General features: G+C 42.4%; 1 protein-coding gene across 4 annotated transcripts in view; it reads right to left on the bottom strand.

The window, feature by feature from the left end:
* LOC136381402 (kelch-like protein 36) overlaps positions 1-26,261 on the bottom strand; it is a 122,151-nt gene that overhangs the window by 58,324 nt on the left and 37,566 nt on the right. The window contains exon 1 of one of the 4 annotated variants that reach the window (XM_066350088.1): positions 16,984-17,114. The exons of the other annotated variants lie outside the window; for them this stretch is intronic. Within the exon in view, the coding sequence (XP_066206185.1) occupies positions 16,984-17,004 (21 nt within the window). The 5' untranslated portion in view covers positions 17,005-17,114. Of the gene's footprint in view, positions 1-16,983; positions 17,115-26,261 lie in introns of those variants that run through there. 4 annotated transcript variants of the gene reach the window in all.

Genomic DNA, 26,261 nt, shown 5'->3' with positions numbered 1-26,261 from the left:
AAAAAGAGGTGAAGAAATAAACAAATTGTGATACACCCCTATAATTGAGTACTACTCAGAACTGAAAAGGAAAGAATGCTTACACACAACATGGATGAATCTCAAAAATGTGATGCAGAGTTCAAGAAACCAGATAGGAGAGTTCATTCTGTACATTTCCACATAAACATAAGTCTGGAAAAAGGGAACAGTCTACAGTGACAGAGAGCAGATCAGTAATTGAAAAAAAAAAAAAAAAACAGATATAGGTGGGGATTCAAGGCAAAGGGGGACAAAGGAACTTTTTGGGCAAGTAAAAATATTCTATATATTGAATGTGGTAGTAGTTATCATGGTGTATACATTTGTCAACTGCAAGCTTAAAATGGCTACACTGTTAGTTAAGTTTTACCACAATCTGGTTGATTTTTAAAATTCATGCACAAATTAACTGATGCACATCTTTAAATAAGAAGGATGAAGCTGTACTATTAAAAAAGCTTTTGAAGATCAAGGACCACAGTATTATTCTTTCATTTACACAAATAGAATTAAGTACTCTGTATTTGTAAACAGCCACACTTTGGGGTTTTTGTTGTTGTTGTAAAGATTTCATGGCCTGACCTGTGGTGGCGCAGAGGATAGAGCACTGACCTGGAATGCTGAGGTCACCAGTTCAAAACCCTGGTCTTACCCAATCAAGGACATGTGAGAAGCAAACACTGAGTTGATGCTTCCTCCTCTTTCGCCCCCTTCCTTTTTTCTTTAATTTTTTTTTTTTACAAACCCTTGTGTCGAGGGCTGACTTTCAACAGATCGCAGCGAGAGAGCTGCTCTGCTACGTACGAAACCCCGACCCAGAAGTAGGTCGTCTATGAATGGTTTAGCACCAGGTTCCCCATGAACATGCGTTGCGTGACAGGCGAGGGGGCGGCCCCCTTTCCGGCCGCATCCTTCGCCCTTTTTCTCCCCCTCTCTCCTCTCTGTAAAAATCAATAAATAATTTTTAAAAAAGAAAGTATTCCATGTTCCTTCCCTGGCCAGGTCGCTCAACTGGTTAAGAGCATTGTCCCAATTTGCCAAGATTGCAGGTTCAATCCCCAGTCAAGGCACATACATGAGTCAACCAATGAATGCACAAATAAGTGGGACAGAAAAATTGATGTCTCTCTCTCTCTCAAAATCAGTAATAAATTTTAAAAAAACCAAGAAACTATTTCATATTCCTTGGTTCAAATACTCTTACTAGTGGTACACAACACACACCACCTAAACTATTGTGCACAATAACTGTAATTTGCTCCATGTTATCACTGTAAGGATGCCTGCCCTTATTTAAACTCCTATGCCATCACCTCTCAATTACCACCTTAGAGTGCTGGTGCCTGGTTCAGCCTTTATAACTGCCTGAATCCCCTGACCACCTACTCAAACCCCATACTGCATGCACAGACAACTACTGCCAACAACATTGAATCACAACCCAGTGTTTCATTAAACAGAGTGCTACATGGGCAAAAACTTGTAAGTGCATCTGTTCTACCGGATTTTTCACTTAACGAAATATCCTGGAACCAAACCAACCAAAGCTTGGCTACTAAGGCCACCTGCCAGAAAGGAAAGTACATCCCTAAATCAGAGGTTCATGTTAAAAGGCATTCAGGAAAAAAGAAATGTTGCTACATAAATGATTTTCTTCTATTTTGCTGGCCATTGCCAATGATCTCTTCAAATACCTTGGAAAATCTAGAGCTGCTAACAAGAAGTATTTATGTTGGGTAGTACATACACTCCTCTCCTCCCAATTTTAAGGAGGAAGTATAGAATGTTCCCCTTAATGAGTTGCTTTGGTTGTTAATGAAAACCAAGGTTACATATAAGAATTGGTAGAAGCAATAAAAGCTGCAAAATTACTGTCCACGTAACATAAAAGAATGCAAAAGGGGTGCTGATAGCTAAGCCACATTTACTGAGGAAGCAGTGTTTTAAATTAACACTAATTATTTTTCTATGTTACTTAAGCAAAATACATCTGCTGTGTTCCCAAAATAATGTTTTTGTTTTTGTTTTTTTAACAGAGACAGAGAGAGAGTCAGAGAGAGGGATAGATAGGGACAGACAGGAATGGAGAGATGGAGCCAGCGACCTTGGGTTGAAGCTGGTGAGCTTTTGCTCAAACCAGATGAGCCCACGCTCAAGCTGGTGAGCTTGGGGTCCCAAACCTGGGCCCTTTGAATCCCAGTCCGACGCTCTATCCACTGCGCCACCACCTGGTCAGGCTTCTCCCAAAATAATTAATGAATTAAAGATATTTCTTTTTCAGTTTACTATGTTTTGCTTTAATTAGCTCTGAGAAGAGAACCATTCACAATTAGAAACAAAAATTGGATACTAACACCTGAAACAAATAGAAAATATTGGATGTCAACTGTAATTGAAAAAAAATGTACAGAAAAAATAAAATTAAAAAAGGACCCTGCCCTGGCTGGTTGGCTCAGTGGTAGAGTATCAACCTGGCATGTGGAAGTCCCAGGTACAATTCCCGGTCAGGGCAAACAGGACAGGGAACTATCTGCTTCTCCATTCCTCCTCCTACCCCTTTTCTCTCTTTTCACCTTCCGCAGCCATGGCTAGATTGGTTTGTACACATCAACCCTGGGCACTGGAGCCTCTACCTGAGGTGCTAAAAATAGCACGGTTGTGAACATGGCCCCAAATGGGCAGAGCATCGGCCCAGACAGGGGTTGCCAGGTGGATCTCAGTCAAGGCAAATGTGGAAGTCTATCTCCCCTTCTCTCACTTAAAAAAGAAATATAAAAAATACCAAACAACACTGTTTTTGGTATAACTTCTGAATACTCTGCAGCACTTAAAAGTAATAATGAGGAAAATTGTTTAATAATGAAGAATATTCACATTAGAAGAAGTGGGGGGATGCTTTACTAAACAGCACATGGTATAATCCTATTTATTAAAAAAGAAAATGCACTATTACACACACATTACAATGAAGCTGCCTAGCTTCCTATGCATTCTGGTTATCCCAAAGCTGCACACTCTCCGCCTGCTGCTGCTGCCTGAGCTGAGTGAGGCCTTCAGCACTTCTCACCGGGACCACTGCAAGTGCGGACGGAACTGGTCTTCCTGCTTTCAGCCTCACCCTTCAGCCTCCAAACCACACGTGGCCACCACAGAGCTTTCTCTAGAATATGAATCTGATTATTTCAGTCCCTAGAAACAGCCTTTCAAGGCTCCCAGAACCTTTCGGGATAAAAGGCTCAAGCAAAGGCGTACAAGAGCCTTCAGGAATTGGCTCCATCCTTCTACCCTTCCTGACTCATCTGCCACATCCCCCTTATAGCCCTGTGCTGCAGCTGTCTCTGTGCACTTTCACGCTGCTATGCACATGGGATCTCTTGCATTGAGTACCTTCTCTCTGGCCCCCACTGGCCTGGCTGGCTGCTCCTCATGCTAGAGAACTCAGTTCCAGAGTCTCATCTTTACGAATTTTTTATTTTCCTAAAAAAACTTCTGAGTTACTCTCTCTGGGTTTTAACAGTTGATTAGCCTCTTTTCCACACTCAATGGTGGACTTCCTGAATATATGAACTGTTATAGCTTTCATTAATTAGGTCATCAACAAATATTTATTGAACACATATGCTCTAGGCTCTGGAAGCATATAAGTGAAAAAAAAACACATTCAAATTTCTGCCCTCATTAAATTTACATTCTGGTAAGGGTAGACAGAAAATGAATAAAATAACTATGTTACAATACCAGACATGCGGGGTATCAGAAGGTGGTAAATGCTATGAAGACAAAGGAAGGCAAGAAGATGGCAAGAGTGAAGGAGTGCAATTCTGAAGAGGGCAGTAAAGCAGGCCTCCCTGAGAAAACGTCAGAGACACAGAGTAACTGACAACCAGGGAGCAATCTGTGCCGACAGGGAAAGGAGCATGTCTCAGGTAGAGGTGACTTGTTGCTACTCGTTTTTGTATGCACAATGCCTGGCACACAGCTGAACTTCGAAAATAACTAGTGGTGATGACGATATGAGCTGAGATACCTATGGTGACAAAGGTGGCAAATATAAAAAAATAACGGAGGTAAGTCAACTGAAAAGTTCTCTTTCCAAGCTCATCACTGACACACAGTTAGGCTCTACCCAAAGGCTGACGCCTCCATGGCTCTCAAATTTGGGGGATAAGGACATTTGCTCTGGCCAGGTCCAAAAGGCTCACTGCCACAGCCCACCAACTGGGCACAGGAAAACTATGGTGAAAGTTTTTATTTCTTTATTGGTTTTTTTTGTATTTTTCTGAAGTGAGAAGCAGGGAGGCAGAGAGACAGACTCCTGCATGCACCTGACCGGGACCCACCCAGCATGCCCACTAGGGGGTGATGCTCTGTCCATCTGGGGCGTTGCTCCGTTGTGGCCGGAGCCATTCTAGTGCCTGAGGTGAAGGCCACAGAGCCATCCTCAGAGCCTGGGCCAATTTTGCTCCAATGGAGCCTTGACTGTGAAACTGGAAGAGAGAGACAGAGAGAAAGGAGAGGGGGAAGGGTGGAGAAGCAGATGGGCAATTCTCCTGTGTGTCCTGGCCAATGGTCTACCACTGAGCCAACTGGCCAGGGCCTATGGAGAAAGCTTTTTATTTGCATCCATAACTGTCCTCTGACATCTGATATACAAGTCAGCACCTGGATTCAAGAAACTATATAACAGAGATTAAAGAGAACTCTGAAAAGTCTTAAAGGAAGCTTAGGTCACCCATGTATTCTTAATGCAGAAATTATAATCAATCTGAATACTTCAACAGCAGCAGCCCAGCTCTTCTTAATCAGCTCTCATTACTAAGCTATTTCTTTTATTATTTTATTTTATTATTTTTTTACAGGGAAAAAGAGTCAGAGAGAAGGGTAGATAGGAACAGGCAGGCAGGAACGGAGAGAGATGAGAAGCATCAATTCATTAGTTTTTCATTGCGACACCTAGGTTGTTCATTGATTGCTTTCTCGTATGTGCCTTGACCGCGGACCTTCAGCAGACCAAGTAACCCCTTGCTTGAGCCAGCGACCTTGGGTCCAAGCTGGTGAGCTTTTGCTCAAACCAGATGAGCCCGCGCTTAAGCTGGAGACCTCGGGGTCTCAAACCTGAGTCCTCCGCATCCTAGTCCGACGCTCGATCCACCGTGCCACTGCCTGGTCAGGCACTAAGCTATTTCTATGGTGGACAAATCTGTCCCTCGTGGTTCTGTATACTGTGGTACTGGTCTTCACGGCCAGAACTAGAAACCCCAAACAAACCCATATGAAGTCCTGAATATACAGGCAGTCCCAGGTTACAAATGAGATAGGTTCTGTAGGTTCGTTCTTACGTTGAATTTGTGTGTAAATTGGAACAGGTACATTTACCTATTAAATGCAATTTACACAGATACTTGTCTTAACATAGTATTTATTTTTACCTTTCTGTGCATATAAATACTTAAATTATTTTCAAACTTGCTGAACCTATCTTATTCGTAACCTGGGGACTGCCTGTACTCAATGCCACCAGGTGTTTTTTCTTTATTTCCTTCAACTGGTCCCTCTGTCAACTAACTTATCCATTCTACACATAGTTAAGGCAAGATGCTGTGCTAAGCAGTGGGGGTGCTGGAGGAGAACCAGACCACAGGATACTTTAAAAAAATAAAATAGCCTGACCAGGCAGTGGAGCAGTAGATAGCGTGTCGGGCTGGGATGTGGAGGACCCGGGTTCGAGACCCCGAGGCCGCCATGAGGGACAGATTTGTCCACCATAGAAATAGCTTAGTGCCTGACCAGGCGATGGCGCAGTGGATAGAGCATCGGACTAGGATGTGGAGGACTCAGGTTTGAGACCCCAAGGTCTCCAGCTTGAGTGCGGGCTCATATGGTTTGAGCAAAGCTCACCAGCTTGGACCCAAGGTCACTGGCTTGAGCAAGGGGTTACTCAGTCTGCTGCAGCCCCACGGTCAAGACACATATGAGAAAGCAATCAATGAACAACTAAGGTGTTGCAACAAAAAACTGAAGACTGATGCTTCTCATCTTTCTCTGTTCCTGTCTGTCTGTCCCTCTCTCTGACTCTCTCTCTGTCTCTGTAAAAAAAATTAAATTAAAATTTTAAAAAACCCTTCTTGAGCCAATCAGTTAATTCCCAGAGCCCCTGAACTCCTACTTCAGAGCACCTGCCAGAGCTCTAGTTGGACAACCATCTGGTGATGTTCTCCTTCGCCAAGCAGGGCCATGTCTTCCTTGAATGGCTGGCCGACCGATCATAGGAGAAAAGATGGAGCACCTAGAGAATAGAAGTTCACAGGGCCCTCAAAGCTCACCATGCACACCACATACATGGGATATCTTTCCTCTTTCACAGAGAAGTGATGAACTAACAGAGCTAGCTCAAATCTATCATTCAAGAAGGAATCAATGGCAAAGAAACAAAATGGCAATGTATCTGTGTCCACCTTAAAAAGAAAAAAACTAATTTGTTCAACATGTACCTTTGATGAGAGGCAAACTCTCTCTAAACTCAAACCCGGGTAACTCTGTGTCTCATCTACTCATTGCTAGAATACTGCTACAGAAGTACTGTGTGTCAAATTCAAGTCCTAGTCAGCTAAACTTCCAGCCAAAACTAAAGAGCATGCTTTTAAAGACTTTTTTTTAAGCTACTCTTATCTTTCTCACTGAATAGAACTCTAGCCACAGACGAAAAAGAAAAGTTTATGCTCCTGGTACTTAACTACTGTGTAGTTGTGACATGAAAAAGCCCAGAGTTCTATAAGAACCAAGAATAATTATTTTAGCACCAGTTTGTGGAAAACTGGAGGCAAGAAATTAGTTAAGCTGATAAAGCCATGAGCAGTAACCAAAAAGGCAGCAAGAACTTCTGATGGCAAGCTGGCTGGCTGTGTGCACACATTCCCAAAGAGATTTTGACCACAACCAGGCTTTAGGATGAATGAAGAGTTAGTTCCAACTCTCTAGGACAATGAACATTCATGGTCAAAAGGAGCTGTGGTGAAGTCTGAGCTGCTCCCATACTGTCTGTCCATCAGGGTCCTGGTTCATGAGGGTCAGCTGAGCATCTCATGGCTTTGGGGAACATTTCGCACTTGTATATTTTTTTGTAATTGTGTTTTACCTTTTACAAACCCCAACATAGCCCCCATCATACAGCAAGAGTTGAATAAATGTTTGATGAAAAGGAATTGTTCAGTTATTTCAACAAAACTAAAACCTCACTGTACAGACACAATGTGGTAGACATTCAAAACTTTCAGGTTTTTCAGCGCTTGTTTCCACTCAGTGCTATAATTAAATAACGTCACCTCTCAGAGTGGTGCAAACCTGTATTTTTGGTTGTTCACACCTAATCTAGACTGGAGAAGTTAAAAAAAAATTTTGTTCAAAATATGACTTAGTTAATCCCATTTATGGGAAAGTGGACAACAGATTAAGCAAAATAAGCTGTAAACAAAACCATATGGAGTCTCTGAAACTTGAGTGTGGCTAAGCTAACCTGTGGAAGTCATCCAAAACACAGATTTGGGGCCTACACAGTATGTCTGGAAGACGATCAGGTGCCAGGTGATTCTCATGGGTGAAGACCAGGACCAAGGATCATAAGTTAAATACTACTACATAAAATGATCCCAAATGTCTAAAATTTACCACAAAAGGTACCGAGGGAAGCATTTCAAAATACAGGAGTGGACAACTCTAGAGAACAGCCCAAAGAGTGACCTTCATCTCAATTGGCAATGCTAACACAGAGTGGTACTACCCATTTCCTAAAGCCTGTGGTTTTAGTCCTAAAACCTGTGGTTTCCCACAGATACCCACCTGCTTACAAGATCTCAGTCTTTGGCTTGGACTGTCAAGATCCCTCACCTCTCCTCCAATTCCTGCCCCATCACTTCACCCTATACATCAATCAGCTACAATTCTATCTCGGGTTCCCAAACAAGCCGCAGGCCTTGAGACTGTTCCTTCGCATGTTCTCCCCTACATGCTTTGCTCTGATGCTTCTCTTTCTAAATGTCACCTTTCTAGAAAAAACGTCTTCCCAGCTTACCCTGACACTCAGTCACACTTTTCCTTTTTCAATCCACATCTTACAGGTAAACATCTCTTGGACTGTGCCACTTCTATTGACCACACCCTGCCTAGTCAAAAGTCCAAGAACCCTCCTACGGAACTCTTCATTGCCACTGCGACCCTGCTTGAGTCTATTCTGCATGGGGTAGTCAGGGTATGAGCCCAAAACACAATCTGATTATGAGGTTCTACGATCAAATGCTATGTCATACCCTCCTCCACACTTTTCTCAGTATACGGACAGTAACTTCCAAGCAAGGCTGCAAAGTTGGACAGACCCTGTCTACCTCCCATCCCACCTTGAGCACTGAGCTCAAAACACACTGGCTTTCTCTGAGTTCCTTAAATGCTCCAAACTTCCTCCAGTCAGAGGGCCAGTGCACATGCTGTTCCCAACTTCTGATGCTCTCAGCCAAAGCACCAATTCCAGGGGAACGTTACCTGACTTCCCCAAGCTATGCCAACAGACTGCATTCCCTTCCTTCTAAACATACTTCTGTTTGGAATAATATTATACATGCATTACTGTGATTATCTGATTAGCACTGTCTCCCACACTAGACAGCAAGCCCGCTGGTAAGAAGGACAAGGACTATTTTTACTCATCCCTCCATCCTCAGTGCCTGGTACACAGGAGCTACTCAATAACTATTTGCTGAATGAGTGAATAAATGAATGAACAAATGAGTGTCTTAACTATGTTGTTCACACCTGTACAGGAATTACCACCTTAAAACAGGACTCACCTGGTTTATCTCCCCACTACTCTGTGAACTGCTAAAGCATAGTAACGCTCTTCTCAGCTCCATATTGCTAATGCCCAGCCACCAAAAATCTCTGAACAATGACAAAAAATATAAAGTCCTTTATATGTGCTTTTTAGTAAATGTATGATGTTTTGCAAATTATTCCAAATAAAATCAAATGCTACCCTTGGAAGACCTTATTTTGCATTTTATTAGTCAGAAGTGCATGGCTGAATATGGTTGTCTCAGGGGAGGTGGACCTGAGGTGGGAAGTGGAAAGAGAGGGCTTTCTTTTTTATCATTGCAGTATTTTGATAAAAACAAAAAAGGAGAGTCTGACCAGACGGTGGTGCAGAGGATAGAGCATCAGACTGGGGATAGAGAACCCAGGTTTGAAACCCCAAGGTTACAGGTTTGAGCACGGGGTTGCTAGCTTGAGTGTGGGATCATAGACATGATCACTGGCTTGAGCCCAAAGGTCGCTGGCTTGAGCAAGAGGTCACTCACTCTGCTGTAGCCCCCAGGTAAAGGCACATATAAGAAAGCAATCAATGAACAATTAAGAAGCCGCAACAAAGAATTTATGGTTCTCATCTGTCTCCTTTCCTCTCTGTCTGTCCTTACCTGTCCCTCTCTGTCTCTGTCACCAAAAAAAAAAAAAAAAAAAAAAAGAGGGAGAAGAAGAAAACCTAATTTTGGAGAAGATATGGGAACACCCAGGTTAATCACCCCATTCCCCACTTTTCACTCAAGTTGGTGACCTAGCAATCTCTCCAACCAACAAAAGGTTCATCCTCTCAGTAATCTTCTCTAGAGTAGCGGTGCCTGATAGACAAGAATTTGAATTTGAATCAAACCTCTTCCACAATGGAATAAGTGGAAAGCATGACTGCTGTAATTAAGGGGCTAAATGTCTTCAAAATATTGGGTTTTTTTAAATAAAAATGTTTGGACATCTTCTTACTCAGAAATTTCTATAGCACTTTCACAATTCTTGGTATACTGCATCTCAATGGGCCACTTAAACCTCCAGTATATCTGCTCCATTCCTTGGCAAAATCAGGTAAAAATAATTAAACTTACTGTATTTGAATAGATGCCTTCAGTAATTTTAAAAGCAAGATTTGCTCCAAAAAGTTCAGCTTAGTGCCTACCTGGTTAGAATAAACTGTATTATGATACAATGGAACAACCCAAAAAATGTCCTAACACCAAAAAGCATAGAAATATATATCAAACTGAAGATCAAGCATCTTAGAGGAAGAGGTGACTTATACTTTTTAACTTCAATACTTCTGTATTGTCTGTATGTTTTAGAAATAGCATGTCTTTATTTTGTATGTAAAATTAACATATCAAAATGCAGCCCACCCAATATTTAGGAATTAATAATTAGTAACATATTAGTGCCATGTAACATTAGTAACACAGTAATAGTAACATATCTTTATACAGTTAAATCTTTACTTCATTCCTCAATCATAAACTTTCACTGAGGAATATGGGAAGTCATAATGTGAAATGTTATCATCGGTCTCTTTAAGAAAAGCAGTTTGGCAAAGTAAAAAAAGGCAAAGAGGCAAAGAATTTAGAAGTCCAAACACCTGCTTTTCAGTCCCTGATCATTTTAAAAGTCATGTGACTGCCTGACCAGATGGTAGCGCAGTGGATAGAGTGCTGGACTGGGATGCGGAGGACCCCAAGGTCTCCAGCTTGAGCACAGGCTCATCTGGTTTGAGCAAAGCTCACCAGCTTGGATCCAAGGTCACTGGCTCAAGCAAGGGGTTACTCGGTCTGCTGTAGCCCCATGGTCAAGGCACATATGAGAAAGCAATCAATGAACAACTAAGGTGTCACAATGAAAAACTAATGATTGATGCTTCTCATCTCTCTCCGTTCCTGTCTGTCTGTCCCTATCTATCCCTCTCTCCGACTCTCTCTGTCTCCATTAAAAAAAAAAAAAAGCCATGTGACTTCAAGTCACAACCTCTGAGTCTCACTCTACTTATGTAAAATGGTAACAATATGTTATAAAGTTGCTGTCAGGGTCAAACCAGCCATGGCACTTGATAAACCATGCAATTTATAAAGTGCACAACATTCTCCACTTGTCAGTTACTGCAATGCTTAGTGTTTTATAACAAATACGTTCTTCTTTGTTCAATTATCAGATCTACCCAGAAGGCCTACTCCAGGTCTCAAATAAATATACATCTTAGCAGTCATCTAACCATATTTTAAAATAGCAACCTAAGTTTTGTTTTGTTTTACCACATTGGGCAAAAATCTCCCAAAACTCTAGAATTAAACTTTATTTTCAAATTCTCTTCTATTCTTCCAAAGCTCCCACATGCCCTATGAAAAGGAAAAAGATTGGTATTTTCAGAAAGAATAGGGAAGAGTATAATTTTAATAAGATGAAAGTCTCTCAGGAGAGGCATTGCTTCCCTCGTCTAGAGTTATGAACTGTCTAAAAATAGGAGAAACACAAATGAAAAAGAACATTAGAAATCCTCTTGACAGTTATCAGAGCACCAAATAAATTCACAAGTTAATTGGTCCTGACTAAATTTAAATGAATATAATAAAAATAAAAATGCACTGCTTTTTTCCAGGGCAAAGGACACTATTGTGTTTATGTGAAAACAATTAATGCAGACTCTAACACTTCATTAGACCAAAAGGCAACTCAAAATTTCTATGCAGAACCATATATTCAATGCTCCAGGACAGTTCTAGATCCATGACTTGCAAAATGTAGCTTATACCAATATCCAGCTTTACTCAATACATTAACATAAAAATGAGTAATTTTCACATACATTTACAATGGTAAGCTTCTATTTTTGTCAACAGGAGGAATGCAAATTGAGAAAATGGTCCAAGCCATCCCCACTACTTCCAGTGCAACCAGTGGATCTCAGCTAGGGACTACAGCTGGGGTGGGGGTGGGAGGCTACAATATTCATGGGACTCTCTACCCCAATATGCAGTCCACAAGTCTTAATGCCTGTTTTCTTTCCTACATTGTATCTTTACAGCAGAGCATACCTGATAAGTCTAACATTATTCTATTAACATTTAAACTTTCTTTCTACAGTAGTTCCGGTAAGAATGTAACTTTGAAGATGTGGTGAATTTTTTGATACTTTTAAGACTACTTTGCCAGAAAAGAATAAGGGCCTACCATTTGTCTGCATCCAGTAAACACAAATAAACGGAGCATTTCTTCACAAAAATAAATGGAAATACAAAAATGTACCACCATCAGGTATGAGGTGGGGGGGAAACAGAGGCTAGATATAAATATCAAGAAGGAAGAACATTGGAGACCCCAGCCTGTCTATTATGAAGCACTCTCATTTGTAATGTGCTAGTTGTGAGACACTTAAATTGAGAGAGTGCAGGCTAGGAGATGGCCCTCGAGCTGACACCAGAAAAATAAATGGAGAATTGATCTGAATGACAACCAATAAAGCTATAGACAAAAACCAAACGGGATGGGCCTGTAAATCACAAGGGTAGTCATCATGGCACATAAACACTTGGTGGCAGGCAGTGGACCAACACTCTACATGCATATTATCATCTAACAATTCTCAAGTTAAGACACAAAAAAAGAGTCTAGGAATACATGCTTTAATTCTCTGCATTACCTTTCTCTTCTAGCCTCAAACGACACTTCTACTTCTATTCCTCACACCTACGCTATTCACAGGCGAGGGCCACCACAGCATGGCATGTTTCAAAATAAGGGGCAGGATGGAGTGAACTGGCTGGCAGCTACTGGTTTCTCACGTCTTCTGCTAAAAAAGAGGTCATAGCTGAAGAACTTTTAAATAGTCAGAAAGTAGCCAGTTCATGAAAAGTCTACATTCTGAAGACTCCACATCCAGGTTTATGATAGATTCTACAATTTCTCATTCCTGAAACAAATACTAGGAACATTCACTCCCCTTGGGCTACCTTTATTATGCCCACAAAAATTCTTAATCCAGCCTGTATAGACAGAAATGGTTACAGAAAGGCTTTTTGGTAGATCACTTCAACAAACAGGAAAACTGCAGTCCAAGCACATGTAAGTCTTTGGAAATGAACATCTACCCTGCTGAAATAGCACTAAAGTGACAAATGACAGTAATCCGATGGCCCAAGGCCAGTGAATTCCATTGCAAACAGATTTATCTGTTTTCTGCCACAGTGACTCTTGTATGTGTGGCAGCAAATAGAAATGTAACAGGCTAATTACAAATTCAAAAACAAATGCTTCCTATTTTTCATACTTAGTATATTTTCAGTAAGAAACGTCCTCAACAACCACCTTTCATGTGCCACTTGAAAAACCAGATCCATTATTAGCAAGTACTTACATGTCTGAAATCTGTAAAATCACAAAAACAAATAATAACTTTGAGTCAAGTATAAATCAAATAGTAACTAATTCAAGTATAAATGAGCCTGATCAGGGGGTGGTGCAGTGGATACAGCATCAGCCTGGGGCACAAAGGACCCAGAATAGAAACCCCAAGATTGCCAGCTCATCAGCTTGAGGGCGGGGTCGCTGGCTTGAGCAAGGGGTCACTGGCTCAGTTGGAGCCCCCTGGTCAAGGTACATATGAGAAAGAAATCAATGAACAACTAAAGTGCCTCAATTATGAGTTGATACTTTTCATCTCTCTCCCTTCCTGTCTTTCTGTCCCTATGTGTCCCTCTCTCTGTCTCTCTTTCTGTCTCCCACAAAAATAAAAATAAAAAAGGTAGAAATGATACAACTTTTCTTAATTACTTGAATACTACATTCTGAGCAAAGCACAAAGTAAATTGTGCCACTAGGCTTGGTATTATGCATTAAGCTTTGTAATCCTTTTCTTCTTAAGTTTGCCTATGTGAACATTATTAAATCATGTCAGTTCCACATAAAAAAAAAGCCCTGGAATACATATCCTAACTTTTGCTCTACACAGAAATTTAGAATGAGGTGGGTCCACTTATTCCCTGTAATTTCAGTACATGGTAGTCCCAACAAAATGGGCTCCAGAGCATGCAGAGCATGAGGGTGAGCACATCCCGGATTTAGCTCCTCTGCACTGCTGGTCTGCAAAACCACTGAGGCAGCAAACAGCAACTCACAAATTTTAAATAATGTAATTAGTCTTTAGGACATGTTTCAATATTTTGCTGCCACTATGCAAAGGAAAAAAGGTATCTCCAACAATCTTGTATTCAAATAATGTTATTTACTTCAGCTGCTCACTATGTGAGACTCTAATAAAAAATGTCTCAAGAATTACTAATACAGTTGTCAGATATAAAGATTCAACAATACAGTACACTGCCATATGCTGAAAATTAGATTCAAGAAATCCCACAGTGTAAAATGTGCGGGCCCCACTATTTCAAGGTAATATAAAGACTGGGGTGAGCCTGCTGCAGAGCACCAGAACAGCAGCAGCCACAATGGTATCTAAACAGGGTGTGGTAAGCATTATCGTGGGGAATGTCACATAAAGGACTTCAACAACCACAAAAATTTCTTCTGGTTTAAGACAGAACTGGTCTGTTCAAATTAATTATCCCAAATAATTTAATAAGTTCCTTGATGACAACAAATATTCATTAATTAGAGACATACTTACATTTCAATTGTCAAAGTTCATCATTTGTACTTGTTAAAATATTGAAAGCTATTGGCATTAGAAAAGCTTCCAAGTTTTGCACTGTTTCATGTCAAGCAAGGAAATAAGACTTAATCAACAATATGGAAGATATAACCTATACAAAGTTTTAAAACTGTAACCTTAATTCAATTTTGAAACAGGACCCTTACTGTTAGGTTGTGGTTGTCACTCCCCACAGCAATATGCACATCATGGTGCTTAGCACAGGTTAAGCATTCAATCAATATTTGTTGAATGAATGAATGGCCTTTAAGATAAAAGACCCTTAGGGAAGCAGGTAACTGAATAAAACAAATGTATTAAAATGCTCAACTTGACTCAAGCAGAATTCAATCATTAAATCCCATCATACATAATTTCATTACTTGTTTCCATTACTATACTTTAAAAAAAAATTGAGAAATCATACTATTTCCTTTGCTAACCTCTACACGGTAAAATTTACTATCGTTTAACCATACTTTAAAAGAATAATCCCAAAGCACCTGCTAACATTTATGCTCAGCTAACTTTTCCTACTGTAATTATCTAAAAATGTGTAAGTCATATTGTATAAAACAAATACAGTATTAAGACAATGAATGAAACTATTACAATTAAGTTTACATAGTAACACCACTAATTAACATTTAAATCAATTCTGCATTGTTACTGGTACTGATAATAATGGAAGTGAATTGTGCCTAACCATGTTTTTTTTTCATTTCAAAATCACTGAATATTCTATTACACATTAGTTCACAATGACACTTGTACCTGTCCATCTTTTTTTTTTTTTTTTTTTTTTTAACAGAGACAAAGCGAGAGTCAGAGAGAGGGACAGATAGGGACAGACAGGAATGCAGAGAGATGAGAAGCATCAACCATCAGTTTTTCGTTGCGGCACTTAGTTGTTCATTGATTACTTTCTCACATGTGCCTTAACCGTGGGGCTGCAGCAGACTGAGTAACTCCTTGCTCAAGCCAGTGACCTTGGGTCTTAGCTGGTGAGCTTTGCTCAAACCAGATGAGCCCGCACTCAAGCTGGCAACCTCGGGGTCTCGAACCTGGGTCCTCCCCATCCCAGTCCGACGTGCTCTATCCACTGCGCCATCGCCTGGTCAGGCTGTCCATCTTATTTTAATAATCTATTTACATGAGAAAAAGGCAAATACTAAGTCTCTTAATATTTACAAAATTACACATTTGTAAAAATTACTCAACTACTATGCCGCTTTTTCGTACAAAGAACTGTACTGGAAAGTACATATATTTGTGAACAAAAAGAGGAAACTTCTAGTTCAAACTAAAGTACCAAAAATTTCATGAAATTGCACCTCCCTGTAAAGATCTAATTTTTAAAAAGGTTTTCACGTTTTAAATTCCACAACACGCATTAATTACAAGTTATTAAAGTCGACTCCTTTTCCCAAAGGGCAACAAAAACCAACAGCTTAATAAAGGGTTAGGATTTACCAGCCACCAGTTAACCAAACAGCTACTTTGTTTCATTTCCCCATATTTAATACAAAAACACAATGAGATGGTATAAAAGTGCAATAATTTCTACAGATTAGATGTTAACATACCAGAAGTCTACAGCAAGCTTGACAAATAATACCACATGCCGATTTTTATCCAGAGTATTTGTAATGAGGGGGGCGAGGGAGGGAGTACAGTGTGATACAAGTTCAACTCGACACATACATCTGCCCAAAATCGAAAGGTGAATTTTACTCTTTCCACTATGGGTTATTATAAACGTCCCCCAAGCTTTGGATACCGTTGTGACACAGTGCATTAGTGTCAGCCAGGCTGTGATGGATTCGTGCAAAAATGTCACTCAAATGCAAGTGAAAGCATGACCGTAGCGACTTATTTCGAGTTTTCTTTGCAACAGTAACCTAAGGCTGCTCCTTAACGACTTCAGTCTAAAATACAGAAAACCAAACAACCCTCTGTGGTCATTTCAAGCTGAGAGAGCAACCTATGGAGACATGGGGGAGATGAGGCACCCCCAAATCCTAGTGGCTCGCTCCGGACAGAGAGGCTCCGGAGTGCTTGGATGGCTCTGCTGCCCCGAAGAGCCCCCCGAAACCCCCAGGCTGCCTCTTCGGGCGACAAGAGTCCCATTTCCACAGTCGGCGCGGTCCAGCCCGGGAGATTAACCCCTTCGCGCCCTCCACACCCTCTCCAAGCGGACCCCAGCATCCCCTCTCCGCCGCTTCCTCGAGACAGGGGGCCAGCGGGCTCCAGCGCCGGGCAGACCGCGACTGCGGGCGGCCGAGGCGCGGAAGCGGCGGGAGGCTGGGGCCTAGTCCCGGGCAGCGTGTCCCGGCGCCCTCCCCCACTCCCACACGCTCGCTCGGGGCCGGGGTGCGGGCGCCTGCCCGCCTCCCGCCCCAGTGCCCACCCACCCGCCCGCGGCTCGGGGTCCCTTCTTGCCGAAGGCACGAGCCAGCAGCTACCTGTGGGCCACGAAGGGCCATGTTGGCCCGTTTCAATGAGAGCCTCGTTGCTCGTCCGACTCCTCACGCCGTCTCCCCCGCCGCCGCCATCTTCTCGCCCGCACATACACACTCGCATCGGCCGCCGCGCCTGCGCACTGACCGCGCACCGCGGGGCGCGGGGAGGCCGGGCGCGCCGGGAGCGGAATGCGCTTGCGCGGCCGACAGGTGGGCGTGCGCGGCGGGAGCTGGCGCTTGGTGGACTCTGAGCCCGCGGCTCTTGGGCGGATGCGGGCCTGTTGGGAGAGAACAAGGAGTCTTCGGAGTGCCGCCGCAGTACAGGAAGGGGAAAGGGCAGGGGACAGAGATCAAGACGCCAAAGCAGCCCGCTGGCTTGGGCTTCTCACCTGGCGGGAGGCCACCTAGATGATGGGCGGGACTTGGGACGTCCGGTGCCCGGGAGCTGCAGCCTGAGATCGGCCCTGGACTCCCGAACCCTAGGGTCTCCGAAATGAGCGCGGAAGACCCGGACATGTCCCCTGGTTTATGGCGATCACATTTTCATCCATTTATTCACTTCTTCACTTTTCATTCATTCCACAATTGACAGCTAACTGTGCCATGCCTTTTGCTAGGTAATTGGAGAATATTAAAAAACAAACAAACGCTCTTGGGGCCTGGCAAAGAGTAAGCACACTCAGTGTTACCTATTACACACGTACTGCATGTATCCAAACAGACCCGCTTTGGGGTCATTGGTTCAAGAAACAGTGAGCCCCCTTTCTGATTATGCAGTTTACCATCTAGTTTGGTCCTGTGTCTTGCCGAGTGATTTCAGGCAAGCTACTTCTCTTTCCTAAGCTTTTGGTTTCCTTATCTATGAATGAAACTAATAAAATGTCTTCTAAGATTTCTGTGAGGATCAAATTAGATGAGTGTGGACACACTGGCGAAGAGAGCAAGCCCTCAGTGAAAATTAGCTACTGTGATTATTATTCATAACCATTATGAACAAACACCTACAGAGAGCCTAATATTGCCAGACCCTGTGCTAAGCCACAGAGATCAATCGAAAGACTTATTCCTTCGTTCTATAGGACATGAAGCCTGGTCTTAAATAAGGTGACCATTCATCCTCCTTTAGGGAGGACAGTCCTTCTTTTGTACATTCTATCCTCCCTCGAAAAGTGTCCTCCTACACGTCCTCCTTTTTGATATTGGAAGACTAATCTGTAAAAGTCTGTATTCGATCAATGCAGTCGATCCATTGCATGTGATGTGACGTATTTGTATCTAAATGAGTACTTTTTCTTACAATTATTATTTAAAATTAATAGGCATGTAAGCATAATTATAATATAAAATATTACAAATGTTTTATTATGCATTTATCATATTATAGTGTATTATGGTTGCAATGAATAAAATGTTTCTTTTATTTATGATATTGTTTTCAATTTATTATTGTCCTTTTCATTGTAAAAAAGTTGGTCACCTTATCTTAAAAAAAAAGACACTATGAAAAATATGTCAGGAGCGAGGTTGTCCTAAAACAGAAGAGCTAAAAAGACAATCAAATACAATATGTGAATCTTAAATGGACCCCAGTGTGTGTGTGTGTGTGTGTGTGTGTGTATGTTTAGTAACTATTCTTTGACAGTTGTAGAAAATTAAGTATGGCTTGGATATAGATAATTTTACTGAATTATTGGTAATTTTCATAGTGTTATAATGATATTGTGCTCATGTGAGAGAATGTTCCTTATAAGAGGGAGGCAAGAGAGTCAATCAGACAAGAAGATATGACAACAGAAACAGATGGGAGAGAGAGAGGAAAAGAAAGAGAGGGAGGAGAAGGGAAAAGAGAGAGAGAGAGATGAAAATGCTCTGCCGGCCTGACCGGGCGGTGGCGCAGTGGATAGAGCGTCAGACTGGGATGCGGAAGACCCAGGTTCGAGACCCCGAGGTCGCCAGCTTGAGCGAGGGCTCATCTGGTTTGAGCAAAAGCTCACCAGCTTGAGCCCAGGATCACTGGCTCCAGCAAGGGGTTACTCGGTCTGCTGAAGGCCCGTGGTCAAGGCATGTATGAGAAGGCAATCAATGAACAATTAAGGTGTTGCAATGGGGCAACGAAAAACTAATGATTGATGCTTCTCATCTCTCCGTTCCTGTCTGTCTGTCCCTGTCTATCCCTCTCTGTCTCTGTAAAAAAAAAAAAAGAAAGAAAGAAAGAAAGAAAAGAAAATGCTCTGCTGCTGGCTTTGAAGATGGAGGGAAGGGCCAAGGAATGCAAACAGCCTCTAGAATCTAGAAAAGGCAATAAAACAGGTTTTCTCCTAGAGCTTCCAGAAGGAACATTGTGAATCTCAGGGGCCTACAGATCTGTAAAATAAATAATTTGTTTTTGGTTTAAGCCAGGGAATTTGTAGCCATCTGTTACAGCAGCCATAGGAAATTAGTATAGGGTTAATACCTCCTACTGTTGCAAGCATGTTGCCAAGAGGAAATGAAGTTATGGGTCTAGCATGTGGAATACTGCGCCTGACACTTTTTTTTCCTTTTTATTTTTTATTATTAATTTTAATGGGGTGAAATTGATAAATCAGGGTACATATGTTCAGAGAAAACATCTCTAGGTTATTTTGACATTTGATTATGCTGCATTCCCATTACCCAAAGTCCAATTGTCTTCCCTCACCTTCTAACTGGTTTTCTTTGTGCCCCTCCCCTCCCCCAACCCCTTCCTTCTCCTCCCTCCTCCTAACCACCACACTCTTGTCCATGTCTCTGAGTCTCATTTTTATGTCCCACCTATGTATAGAATCATATAGTTCTTAGTTTTTTATGAACACTTTTTAACTACCATTCAAGAAGTGGTAACAGTGTTTTCATTATGGCACAGGGAGGGTGTAAATTTCCCCAAGAAGGTAACATTTGAGTTAAGTCTTGATGAGATGTCTTTGTCAGAAGGGATCCATATTTCCCCCATCTAAATCAATGACAAGCAGGAGTTGATTCCTACCCCCAAGAAGGCATAATGTTTCAATTAGGCCTGTCCTACCTGAAAAATTCTTTGCTAGAATTTTGGTAGTATAGAGGAATACCACTGTTGTGTGACTTTGGGCCACTACTTAACCTCGATGGATCTCAATTTCCTCATCTATAAAATGGAGAAAAGATACCTGGCAGAGATGTAGCAAAAATAAGTATAATACCAAGATAACGTATGCAAATAACTTAGCAAGCAGTCAAACATACAACAAGAGCTTACTAAATGGTGGAATTTATCATTATTATTCCCAGACTCCTGTAAGGAAGGTAATGTTTGAACAAAAAGGGCTCAGTGCATTTGACAAGATTTACTTGTCCATGATAAAATTTAAGCTTTCAAAAAAAAATTAGAATTTTGAAAAACTCATCTCCACCACTGTGATCCGGGCAGCCTCCCAATATTTAAAATTTCTGATGAGCCCTGGCCGGTTGGCTCAGCGGTAGAGCGTCGGCCTAGCGTGCGGAGGACCCGGGTTCGATTCCCGGCCAGGGCACACAGGAGAAGCGCCCATTTGCTTCTCCACCCCTCCGCCGCGCTTTCCTCTCTGTCTCTCTCTTCCCCTCCTGCTGCCAAGGCTCCATTGGAGCAAAGATGGCCCGGGCGCTGGGCATGGCTCTGTGGCCTCTGCCTCAGGCGCTAGAGTGGCTCTGGTCGCAACATGGCGACGCCCAGGATGGGCAGAGCACCGCCCCCTGGTGGGCAGAGCATCGCCCCTGGTGGGCGTGCCGGGTGGATCCCGGTCGGGCGCATGCGGGAGTCTGTCTGACTATCTCTCCCTGTTTCCAGCTTCAGAAAAATGAAAAAAAAATAAAAATAAAAAATAAAATAAAATTTCTGATGAGATTGGTGGTAATTGTAACTAATAAATTTTTTTTTAAGTGAGTAATTGAGGCCCTGGCCAGTTGGCTCAGTGGTAGAGTGTCAGCCCAGCGTGTGGAAGTCCCGGGTTTGATTCCCAGCCAGGGCAAACAGATGAAGCGCCCATCTGTGTCTCCACCTTTTCTCCTCTCCTTGATCTCTGTCTCTCTCTTCCCCTTCTGCAGCCAAGGCTCCATTGGAGCAAAGTTGGCCGGGCGCTGAGGATGGCTCCATGGCCTCCGCCTCAGGTGCCTCAGGCGCTAGAAATGGCTTTGGTTGCAGCAGAGGGTGCACCAGATGGGCCGAGCATCACCCCCTGCTGGGCATGCCAGGTGGATCCCAATTGGGCACATGCGGGAGTCTGTCTGTCCGCCTCCCACCCCCCCACACACTAAAAAAAAAAAATGAGTAATGCAATGTTTCAACATTTGGAAGATACGCATAACTTAGTGAATAAATATTTTCCAAATGACTGATGTAGGATGTTATAAAATCATGTATGAGTAAAAAGTCCATTCAACATAAAAGGTAGACCAATGGATTTTGATGGAAAAGAGTACAAAAAGTTCACTCATACAATGTTACACTCCACTTTGCAATTTTTTCTTAAGAAATTGATCTTCTTTTGGCACAGCAACTAAGAAAAATATCCACAATTATCTTAAAAAGCCATTCCTCCTGAGGAATACACTTTTAGGAAACTATCCCTCCTTTTCCCAACTGTATTATCTGTGTGAGTCTGGATTTTCATCATTTATTTCAGTCAAAACAACATATCACTATAGACTGGATTCAGTAGCCAGTAGGAAAATGTTTTCCAGACATTCAAGAGCTTTACAAAAATCATAATAATATTAACAATGCAACTCTTCTCACCAAGTACTTTTTGTTTTGGAAAATAGTTATTTTTCGTTAAAAATGCTTTATATATCTTGATGTACAATGAGTTTATGATTAATAAATTGTCATGCATATTTTCTAAATGTCTCAGTTTTCCTTCCTAAATGGGAAGTAACAGTAGATATCTCACAAAAACAAAAGCTTTTGGGTATCAGTAATACGTAATTTGTTTTTAAGTGAGAGGAAGGGAGCTAGAGAGACAGATACCCACATGCACCCCAACCAGGATCTACCCAGCAACCCCCATCTGGGGCGATACTCAAATCAACTGAGCTATTTTTAGAACCTGAGACTTACACTCAAAACAACCAAGCTATCCTCAGTGCCCGGGCTTATGCTCTACCAGGCATCCCCAAACTACGGCCCGCGGGCCACATGTGGCCCCCTGAGGCCATTTATCCGGCCCCCCGCCACACTTCCAGAAGGGGCACCTCTTTCTTTGGTGGTCAGTGAGAGGAGCATTGTATGTGGCGGTCCTCCAACCATCTGAGGGACAGTGAACTGGCCCCTTGTGTAAAAAGTTTGGAGACTCCTGCACCAATAGAGCCACTGGCTGAGAAAGGGAAAGAGAGAGAGAAGAGAGGGAGGAGAAAAGAAGCAAATGGTTACCTCTCATGTGTGCCCTGACTGAGGACTGAACCCAGGACATCTGCATGCTGGACCGATGCTCTATCCATTGAGCAACTGGCCAGGGCGGGTGTGAGTAATAATTTTGAAAAAAAAATATGTGGGGGAAAAAAAAAATATGTGGAGACCCCACACGAAGAAGTTTGAGAGTGACAGCTTTAAGGCACTTGGCAGGCTCCTACCTCACTCTGCAGGTGCCCTTCCATCTGCCTAAGGCTTTCTGTCCCCTATGCCCACCCAGGCCTCTGATGGCCACCTCTTCTAGAAGGATTTCCTTGACCACTCTGTCTATTATGACTGCCCGCCACATTCCTCTTATTATCTGCTTTATTTTCCTCTGTGGAACATATCCCAAGCTGATGGTCATGGCTGTGGTTCTCAAACTTTTTGAAGTCGGAATGCATTTAAAATCCTACAAATAATTGTAAGCGCACTATATACAAATTTCTGAGAAATATGTTATAATAATTAAGTCAAATATTAAAGAAAAAATTATAAAGTCCAAGTGTGCTTTTATGGTAATTAAATGAAATAAAAATGACAAAATTAAATTTATTCTGACATTAAAAAACATTTTTATGTTACATTTTTTGTTATGCTTTATAGAATTCATAAAAAAGAGGGGTTAAAAAATTAAAGAACGACAAAAAAGTTATCTTTTTATATATATAGATATATTCTTAGTAAGATTTAGTAAATTCGGCAGGTCCCAGTGCGAATGTGTTAAGTTGTTTCATTCTTGTGTTTATGAGAAACATGAGCCCAATGTGTCCTAGCGATTTCTTCAATGTTTGGGCATATATTTGAAAGGCAAACTCTCATTTACTCGTCAATACATTGAAGAATTCCTCTTTTTACTTTTAATTGTGTTGAGTGCAGAAAACTCCCACCATAATATCATCTTAACTTTACACCAAACAAAGGATAGAAGAAACTTGCCTCCAGTCTTTCCGGGGAACATGGCGGGGGGGTAGTGTGAACAATCCAGCACCACAGCTTAACAGCCTTTTGCAACCTAATCAGGAAAGTGAGGTGGGGGGTCGGGCAGACTGTCAGCTTACAGCCAATTCCCCACACTTCTGTCCCCCCAAAATCTAAACTCCAAAAACCCTGTTGGTATTTTGGTCCCCAACAGGCACATATTTCTCTGGAATACCATTGGGCACACCTGGAAATCTTCTAGGGCACACCAGTGCACTCTGGCACACACTTTGAGAACCACTGGTCTATGGTATAGTTATCTTATGTAGACATTGCCTGTCTCCTCCAGCAGATTCTAAGCCCATGAAGCCAGGTACTTGGCTTTTTTCACTGATATTTTCCCAGCACCTTTGACAGTTTCAGACATTTGGCAGCCACTCAGTAAATAGTTGTTGAATGAAAGAATGAATGAATGAACGAATGACCTCCCTGAACTCTCACAAAACCCATAAGGTGGAGACTATTGGTTTCCACATTTTAGGGCTGAGAAAACTGAAAGAAGATAGCCTAAATCATGACTTGGTGAATGTTGCATCTCTTATATATAAGACAGATTGGGTTTTTAAAAATAGATTTGTCAGCCCTGGTCGGTGGCTCAGTGGATAGAATATTGACCTGGCATATGGACCTCCCAGGTTCAATTCCCAGTCAGGGCACAAAGGAGAGGCATCCATCTGTTTCTTCCTTCTTCCCTCTTCCCCTTCTCTTCCTTTTCCCCTGCCCCAGCCAGTGGCTTGATTGATGAAAAAATGGCCTTGGGCGCTGAGGATAGCTCAGTTGTTTCAAGTACATTGGCCTCAGGTGTTAAAAATAGCTTGGTACTCAAGCATTGGCCTTAGACAGGGTTGCCAGGTGGATTTTGGTTGGGGTGCATACAGGAGTCTGCCTCACTATCTCCCCTTCTCTCACCTAAAAAAAAAAAAAAATAGGTTTGCCAAATGCAGAGTTAGAATCTTACTTGGAAATTCAATCAAACCAGTACCATAAAAAGACACTTTTGAGACAATCTGGGAGTCTCAGTAGGGCCTGGAAGATACCAAGGAATTACTTACCAGTAAATGTGTCAAGCATGCTAGCAGCATTGTGGTGATGCTAGCAAATACCATTTTTTGTCTTAAGAGATGTATGCTGGCCCTGGCCGGTTAGCTCAGTGGTAGAGTGTCGGCCTGGCGTGCAGGAGTCCCGGGTTTGATTCCCGGCCAGGGCACACAGGAGAAGCGCCCATCTGCTTCTCCACCCCTCCCCCTCTCCTTCCTCTCTGTCTCTCTCTTCCCCTCCCACAGCCAAGGCTCCATTGGAGCAAAGTTGGCCCGGGTGCTGAGGACGGCTCTGTGGCTTCCGCCTCAGGCGCTAGAATGGCTCTGGTTGCAACAGAGCAACGCCCCAGATGGGCAGAGCATCGCCCCCTGGTGGGCATGCCGGGTGGATCCCGGTCGGGCGCATACGGGAGTCTGTCTGACTGCCTCCCAGTTTCCAGCTTCAGAAAAATACAAAAAAAAAGAGATGTACGCTGAAATCCATAAAGGTGAAATGACATGCTGTATGGGATTTGCTTTAAAAATATTTGAAGGGGAAAAAAGAAAGAAAAAAAGAATAGGTGAAGAAAACATGGCAAGATCTTGACAACCATTGAATCTGAGATTTGGGAGTGTTAGTTCAGGTCCTCTGAGAAGCAATTCCTTCCTGCCCAGGTAGGAAATTGTTAGAGCCTCAGGAGTAGGGTATAGGGCTGTCCCTTGTGGAAGACAGATAAGGAGAAGGAAGGAAAGGCTGGATAGGAAGAATCTTTAGATACAGCAGTCTTTCAAAGTTTCAGCATGGCTGTCTGGGAATCTGGGAATCCTTGAACAGAGAAGTCCCATGTGTCCCAGGGGAGATCCTGCCTAGTAGCCCACTGTATGAGTGTTCTGGGGCTGCTGTGACAAATGGCCACAAACTGGGGGGCTTAAGACAATGGACAGTTATTATCTCACAGCTCTGGAGGCCAGAGATCTGAAGCCAAGCTGTCCGCTCTTCTGGAAGCTCTGAGGGGGAACCTATTCCATGCCTCTCTCCAACTGTTGATGTTACTGGCAATCCATGGCGTTTCTCAGCTCATAGTTTTATCACTTTGATTTCTGCCTCCATTGTCACATGGAATTCTTCCTTGTGTGACTCTGTCTCTGTTCACGTGATAAAAACAACACAAAGGGTGTTTTCATCCAGAGCCAAGTCAAATCTCAGGTTGTCCACTTGAGCCCTAAATTATAGCTTGCTCTGCAGGGCATGTTATCTGAAATCTGTTTATTGATGAACAGAAACATCAAACTCAGCCTAGCAATCTGGCCTGCGAGGGAAGGGAACAGACAGGAGGAATGCAGATGGCTGCCTCTTGTGTTAGTCTCACTGTGATCCATCCTCTCATGAATAGCATGGTGAGTGGGCTTGCTCATCCTTTTATTTCCTCTTGTCCTCTTGCTCTCTTTTATTTTTGGTTGCAGAACTCATATATATGAAGTCTCTTCTTAAGTAAAACATCTGTATAATGTAGTTTCTCAGTTGTACATTGCATTTATTTCCTTGTCTCTGCCCTTCCCAGGGTCTGGCACTGTCCCCAGCCAGCACACCAGCATGGAGACACCACCATCTAAAAGAACCTTGGCCGGGGGGGAGGGGGGGAATTACTAAAGAAAGGGAGTAAAGAAAGTGTAAGAAGTTCTATTGGTTTAAAATTTTTTAAAATTTATTTGTATTTTATTATTATCATTATTATTATTTTTTAATTTTTTTATTTATTCATTTTAGAGAGGGGAGAGAGAGGGAGAGAGAGAGAGACAGAGAGACAGAGAGAGAGGAGGTGGGGAGGAGAAGGAAGCATCAACTCCCATATGTGCCTTGACCA

Source organism: Saccopteryx leptura, chromosome 9, assembly GCF_036850995.1.
Source record: "Saccopteryx leptura isolate mSacLep1 chromosome 9, mSacLep1_pri_phased_curated, whole genome shotgun sequence".
NCBI lineage: Eukaryota > Metazoa > Chordata > Mammalia > Chiroptera > Emballonuridae > Saccopteryx > Saccopteryx leptura.
The sequence above is the reverse complement of the archived record's forward strand: the minus strand, read 5'-3'. Positions and strand labels throughout refer to the sequence as shown.